Genomic DNA, 7,500 nt, shown 5'->3' with positions numbered 1-7,500 from the left:
GTTTTGATATATTTACGGTAGGAAATTTTCTAAATATCTTCATGGAACATGATCTTTACTTAATATCCTAATGATTTTTGGCATAAAAGAAAAATGTATAATTTTGACCCATACAATGTATTGTTGGCTATTGCTACAAATATACCCCAGCGACTTAAGACTGCTTTTGTGCTGCAGGGACACATTTGATGTAGCTCTGCCTGTTCTGATAGTGACAGTAACTGTGTGTCCGTACATCAGACTTTCAGAACTACCTGAGAACACAGACGGGGAACAATACGACAGTCAACATCATCATCTCCACCGTGGATTACCTGCTCCGAGTCCAGGTGAGCGATTGCTCCGCAAACACGTCAGGATCACGCTCTCGTAACACACATCTGACACACGTGTGCTCTGCGTGTCTGCAGGAGTCCATCAGTGACTTCTACTGGTACTACTCCGGGAAAGAGGTCATCGATGAGCAAGGCCAGCGCAACTTCTCCAAAGCAATCAATGTAGCCAAACAAGTCTTCAACACGCTCACAGAGTACATTCAGGTGCGATCCATCGCTCTGCTGCGCTTCAGAGCAGCTCAGAAGTCATCAGAGCACCGAGGATCTCCAGTGTTTATGATTTACACAATGGGGAAAACTGAGGCATCCAGTCATTAAAATATAATTTACTGCATAACGCAGAATATCAATGCAATCTGGCAAATTTTGACTTAATATGTGACCCTGGAGCACAAAACCAGTCATAAGGGTCAATTTTTCGAAATTGAGATTTATACATCAGCTGAAAGCTGAATAAATAAGCTTTCCATTGATGTATGGTTTGTTAGGATAGGACAATATTTGAAAATCTGGAATCTGAGGGTGCAAAAAAATCTAAATATTGAGAAAATCATCTTTAAAGTTGTTTAAATGAAGTCCTTAGCAATGCATATTACTAATCAAAAATTAAGTTTTGATATATATACGGTAGGAAATTTACAAAATATCTTCATGGAACATGATCTTTATTTAATATCCTAATGATTTTTGGCATAAAAGAGAAATGTATAATTTTGACCCATACAATGTATTGTTGGCTATTGCTACAAATATACCCCAGCGACTTAACACTGCTTTTGTGCTCCAGGGTCATAAATGTGAAAAGTAGGGTCGTACAATTAATCAAGTTCAGTAATAGAAGTATATTAGTAAAATGTACTAATTAACATAATTAATAATAATAAAACTACATGAGGATAATAATAATACAATTATTGTATTATTACTGAATAGTAATTGTATAATAACAATTGTTGTATAATAATATAATTATTATCATTTATAATATTTTCTTCATCCATGTTTTCACTGTAAACTTCTGTTGAACAGCGCAGTAACACTTTACAATTAGGATCATTAGTTAACTACTTTAGTTATCATGAACTAAGAATGAACAATACTTCTATATCATTTATTAGTCTTAGTTCATGTTAATTTCAACATTTACTAATGCATTATTAAAATCAAAAGTCGTGCTTGTTAACATTAGTTACTGTGAACTAACAATGAACGACTGTATTTTCATTAACTAACATTAACAAAGATTAATAAATGTGTTGTTCATGGTTTGTTCATGTTGGTTAATACATTAACTAACCTTAACTAATGGATCCTTGTTGTAAAGTGTTACCAACAGTGATTTATTTTTTATTTAAAAAATAAAAATGCAATGTTTTGCTATAAAGGAATTGCTATATTTTCATTTGATTTGAAAAAGGTTAAGTTGTTTTTAAAAAGTTTTATAAATTCATTTGATTGTGACCATTTTTAACGAAAAATGTTTTGCATCCAGAAGAAAAAAATAAAATAGGTTTCATTTTATTATTGTTATTAGTTATTAAACTGTTACACTTTTATGAATTAAATTGACATTTTGACCCTAAATCTCCATCGTTAATCTCAATGATCCTGTTGTTTGTGTGGTTTTAGGGCCCTTGTACGGGGAATCAGCAGAGTCTGGCTCACAGCCGTCTGTGGGACGCAGTTGTTGGTTTCTTGCACGTTTTCGCACATATGCAGATGAAGCTGTCTCAGGTAAACATCCACAGAGATGTTCAACAAACACAGCAAAGCTTCTGCAAATACAGCATGACATGAAGCAGTGGCCCCTGTTTACCTGCTCTCTTCTCTGAGTTACTGTGATGTTTTGCTGCTGCAGGATTCAAGCCAAATCGAGCTGCTGAAGGAGCTCATGGATCTTCAGAAGGATATGGTCGTGATGCTCTTGTCCATGCTGGAAGGTGAGTTCACTTAGTGGATTGATTGACTAGTAATGCTCATGAAACGATCGTCTTTCCCTTGGTTTTAGGAAATGTTGTGAACGGCACCATTGGAAAGCAGATGGTGGACATGTTGGTGGAGTCCTCGAACAATGTGGAGATGATTCTGAAGTTCTTCGACATGTTCCTCAAACTGAAAGATCTGACGTCATCAGACGCCTTCAAAGAGTACGACCCCGACGGCAAAGGAGTCATCTCCAAGAGGGACTTCCACAAGGCCATGGAGAGCCATAAACATTACACCCAATCCGAGACCGAGTTCCTGCTCTCCTGCGCCGAAACCGACGAAAACGAGCTCTTGGATTATGAAGAGTTCGTCGAACGCTTCCACGAACCAGCCAAGGACATCGGCTTCAACGTGGCTGTCCTTCTAACCAACCTCTCGGAGCACATGCCCCATGACTCGCGCCTTCAGACCTTCCTGGAGCTAGCCGAGAGCGTGCTAAACTACTTCCAGCCCTACCTAGGCCGCATCGAGATCATGGGCAGCGCTAAACGGATCGAGCGGGTCTACTTCGAGATCAGCGAGTCCAGCCGCACTCAATGGGAGAAGCCGCAGGTCAAAGAGTCCAAACGCCAGTTCATCTTCGACGTGGTGAACGAAGGCGGCGAGAAGGAGAAGATGGAGCTCTTTGTTAACTTCTGCGAAGACACCATCTTCGAGATGCAGCTGGCGGCGCAGATGTCCGACGCCGGCGAGCGCTCGGCTAGCAAAGAGGACAGCGAGAGAGAGAAACCCGAGGAGGAGAGTCCCGAGATGGGCTTCTTCTCCATCACCACCGTACGAACGGCTCTGTTTGCCTTACGATACAACGTGATGCTCTTAATGAAAGTGCTGTCTATGAAGAGCCTAAAGAAGCAGGTGAAGAAAGCCAAGAAGATGACGGTGAAGGACATGGTGACCACACTGGTGTCCTTCTATTGGAGCGTCCTGCTGGGACTCCTGCACTTCGCCTTCAGCGTCGCTCGAGGATTCTTCCGGATCGTTTACAACAGCTTTCTCGGAGGCAGTCTGGTGGAGGACGCCAAGACCATGAAGGTGTCGGAGCTCCTGGCTAACATGCCTGATCCGACTCAAGACGAGGTGAGAGGAGAGACGGAGGAGAGCGAGAAGAAACCCACGGACAGAACCTCACCCGAGGAAGACCTGGCCGATCTGACGGTGGCCGCAGACGACACCGACCTCCTGTCCGATATATTCGGTTTGGACCTGAAGAGAGAAGGAGGGCAGTACAAACTGATGCCTCACAATCCGAACGCTAGCCTCACGGATCTGCTCAACACACCCATCCCTCCTCCGCCTACACCCTCGCCAGACCTCCGCAGGAGACACCAGGTAACAGTGCTGATGCGGTTGGTGCTAAGGTTAATGCTGTTTTTCCAAACATATTCATTGACGACCACTTTTTCCATGACTGAGACGAGACGACACTGACATCATTACAGTGACTATATCAACATGCAATATCATTTACATTTAGTCATTTAGCAGATGCTTTTATCAACTTAAATGATTTTAGCAAATGGCTGCAATATAACAAAGAGTGAAAAATTTAAGGGAGTCTGTATACTTTCCGTACCCACTGTATATATATATATATACACACACACACACAGACACACACAAATAGAAAAACAAGTAGATATAATAGAAAAAATAGAAAGCTAGTGTTGGTTTTTTTTTTTATAAAAAAAGATAAATAGATGAAGTAGAATTAAAATAGAATAGAAAGTGCTAGAGTTAGAGGGTCAAATAAAGATGGAACAGATGTGTTTTAGTCACTGACGAAAAAAGACGAGACTAACATGTTAGAAAAATAAAAACTCTATGCAACTTAAAGAATTAGACTTCTAAGAGTTTTCATGCTTGCAGTTGCCAGATATCAAGAGTTAGTCAAAGATGTCAAGAGCTTTCCATTGATGTATGGTTTGTTAGGATAGGACAATATTTGGCCGAGATACAATTATTTGAAAATCTGGAATCTGAGGGAGCAAAAAAATCTAAATATTGAGAAAATCATCTTTAAAGTTGTTCAAATGAAGTTCTTAGCAATGCATATTACTAATCAAAAATTAAGTTTTGATATATTTACGGTAGGAAATGTACAAAATATCTTCATGGAACATGATCTTTACTTAATATCCTAATGATTTTTGGCATAAAAGAAAAATCTATAATTTTGACCCATACAATGTATTGTTCGCTATTGCTACAAATATACCCCAGCGACTTAACACTGCTTTTGTGCTGCAAGGTCACGTATAACAAATCAGGAAACTAGATGAGTTCAAATAAAGCATGTGTGAGTGACTCTTGATTTAGTGAAGTGATTCTGATGCCATCTCTCAAATTACAGCAGTCATGATCCGTAATCACGATTATCATTTTTATCAAAGTAATTGTGATTATCATTTTAACCGTTTTGCAGCATGACTGAAATATTTTTATTGGCTAAAACTAGACTTAAATTCCCAGACTTTGTCAGCTAAACCTTAACTAAACAACAAACAGGACAGGTTGACTAAATATGACAAAAACTAGAAAGGACATTTGACACAGGACTAAGACAAGTTGGCACATAAAAGATCCGTTCGATTCCAATCATTGCATGAATCTGTGAGGTTTTTAACTCTTTCGCTGTTGGTTCTGTCAGACGAAGGGCTCTTCATCCTCAGCAGACAACAGTGAAGCTGCGGAGGAGACCAAATCCGTGCCTGAGAAAGCCGAGTAAGTCCGTTGGTGGAAATGTGTAGACGATAGTGTTGATGACACCTGCATACTGAGTTCTGATTCGTGCCTTTCTAAGAGGGGAAAACGGAGAGAAAGCACCGAAGAAGAAGGAGGAAGCGGTGAAGAGGAAGGTCAGACAGCACCATGAGCCTGATCTGCAGGAGTCGGCATTCTGGAAGAAGATCATCGCTTACCAACGCAAGCTGCTGGTGAGAGCCCTGGAGATCTCAGACTCTCTTAGGAGCGATCGCTCGAAACACACGTGTGTGCTCTGACACTGTGTCTCTCTCTTCTCCCGCAGAACTACTTTGCACGAAATTTCTACAACATGAGAATGTTGGCTTTGTTTGTGGCCTTTGCAATCAACTTCATTCTGCTGTTTTACAAGGTAATTCACACTTCAGCATTTTCTTGTGACGTTCATTGCTAGTGAGTAGGGATGTAACGGTTCACTCAACTCTATTTTTTTTTACAAAATGAGATTTAAGACAAATTATGAACTAAATGTGTCCTTTTACTATTGCTTGGACAAAAGTGTTGCATTTATAATTTTGTTCAGTGTACATTCATATAAACTCCTACTCCAATTGTATCGCGATTTGTTTGGCATCTCAACCGATTTGAATCATCACATATTTCACATATTCCGGCTCGCGGTTAATCGTTACATCCCTACTAGTGAGTCGTCCGAACGAACCCCTAGCATGTATATGTGTGTCTGAGCGTGTGTTTGGTCCCGTGTGCAGGTGTCCACGTCCTCGGCCGTCTCTGAGGGGAAGGAGGTGTTGTTCAGCTCGTCTTCAGATGCCAGCGTACGCTGGGATCCTCTGGGAGGCTCGAGCGCTCGACCCGATGCTGTGCACTTTGTGCTGGAGGAGAGCAGCGGCTACATGGAGCCCACGCTGAGGATCTTAGCCATCCTGCACACCGTCATCTCCTTCTTCTGCATCATCGGCTACTACTGCTTGAAGGTACAGGATCATCAGCTTCAGGAGCCTAAACCAGCACAGCTCTAGAAATGATAAGTGCATTGAAACTAAAACATCATTAAAATCAAACGCTGAAATGTTTTATTTATTAGTGGTTTTGATGGATTCGTGCTCTCAGCAGCCAATAATTCACCCAAAACACACTGAGTTTGACAGATCACATAACCTTAACTGTGATATTATTCACACAAGGCACTGGATCTGATTTCCTAATAATGAAAGCTAGGCATAAAGTTTCATTTATGCTAATGAAATCCAGTTATTGAAACAATAAACCTGCTAGATTTACATGAAAGATGAAATGCCTGGCAGCATCAGTCTAAAGAGGTTTTAATAAATGCTCCGATTATAGAAAGCAGAGCTGTGGTGAGTGATAGTGCTGTTTCTCCTCGAGGTTCCTCTGGTGATTTTCAAGCGTGAGAAGGAAGTGGCCAGAAAGCTGGAGTTTGACGGTCTGTACATCACTGAACAGCCGTCGGAGGACGATATTAAAGGCCAGTGGGACCGACTGGTCATCAACACACAGTGAGTGACAGACAAGGCTCATGGGTAATAGGCTGATTCTCACCTCAACTGATTTCAATCAGGAATATTGCAGTAATGAGGCGACCCGATGGAAAATGCTAACAATGGAGGGCAGAGCGATGTGACAGAACTGACTCATTACCATTATAATCAGTGATGTTTACTGCACTGGAAGCTCCCGTTGTCTGTTTTTATGTTTTTGATGTGCTGCTCAAACACATTATTTTCCCTCTACCTCTGAAGTCATTCATTTGTTTTCGTTATATTATCTAGGTTGTCATGCTTGGAATTTCACACAATGTAAAACACTATTAAAGCAACATGTAAATTGTTTAAATCATTAGTAATACATTTAATGTGTATTTTAATATTAAAGATAATTTCTATTTACATTTAATACCATCATTATTATTATTTTTTATAAATTATTAAAATGATACATTATTTAAATATCAATTAGGATTTCCCAAATTGGGGTTCATGAGATTGTAATGCTGAATTTAATTGAATAAATATATAATAATTAAAAATAATAAAATAATAAATCAAATGTAACAAGAATATGAAAAATAGCTAAATAAAAATGTTTAAAATAGAGTAAAATGTTTAGCTGACTGAAACATTATTAAATGAAATGAGATCCTTTACAAAGTCCAATTAAAACATTCAAACCTTTATTTTTAGTGTTAAAGCTTCAGGCCTGGATTTCATAATGATTTTATAAGTCGATCTTCACTGCTGTTGTTTCATGAGGATCTTTATGAGTTATGATTGTGTTTCTATGATCTAAAGATAAAAATTCTTCTCTGTCTCTCAGGTCCTTCCCAAACAATTACTGGGATAAATTTGTGAAGCGGAAGGTGAGTTTGGAGACATTTACACACATACAGACAGATGAACGGCTCTGATAAAGACCATCTGAATTACCACTGTCTCTCTCT

The 7,500-nt window shown here is 39.6% G+C and overlaps 1 protein-coding gene across 1 annotated transcript in view; it reads left to right on the top strand.

The window, feature by feature from the left end:
* The window catches only part of ryr2a (ryanodine receptor 2a (cardiac)), a 124,207-nt gene that overhangs the window by 110,670 nt on the left and 6,037 nt on the right, over positions 1-7,500 (top strand). The window contains exons 82-92 of the mRNA XM_016468347.1: positions 241-329; positions 411-539; positions 1,965-2,069; positions 2,194-2,275; positions 2,344-3,650; positions 4,969-5,042; positions 5,122-5,254; positions 5,347-5,433; positions 5,792-6,016; positions 6,429-6,559; positions 7,377-7,460. Of these exons, the coding sequence (XP_016323833.1) occupies positions 241-329; positions 411-539; positions 1,965-2,069; positions 2,194-2,275; positions 2,344-3,650; positions 4,969-5,042; positions 5,122-5,254; positions 5,347-5,433; positions 5,792-6,016; positions 6,429-6,559; positions 7,377-7,460 (2,446 nt within the window). The remainder of the gene's footprint in view (positions 1-240; positions 330-410; positions 540-1,964; positions 2,070-2,193; positions 2,276-2,343; positions 3,651-4,968; positions 5,043-5,121; positions 5,255-5,346; positions 5,434-5,791; positions 6,017-6,428; positions 6,560-7,376; positions 7,461-7,500) is intronic.

The sequence above is a fragment of the Sinocyclocheilus anshuiensis genome, unplaced genomic scaffold (genome assembly GCF_001515605.1).
Source record: "Sinocyclocheilus anshuiensis isolate Anshui unplaced genomic scaffold, SAMN03320099.WGS_v1.1 scaffold652, whole genome shotgun sequence".
NCBI classification, from domain to species: Eukaryota; Metazoa; Chordata; class Actinopteri; order Cypriniformes; family Cyprinidae; genus Sinocyclocheilus; species Sinocyclocheilus anshuiensis.
Note: the sequence above shows the minus strand (reverse complement) of the source record. Positions and strands in the feature narration are given on the sequence as shown.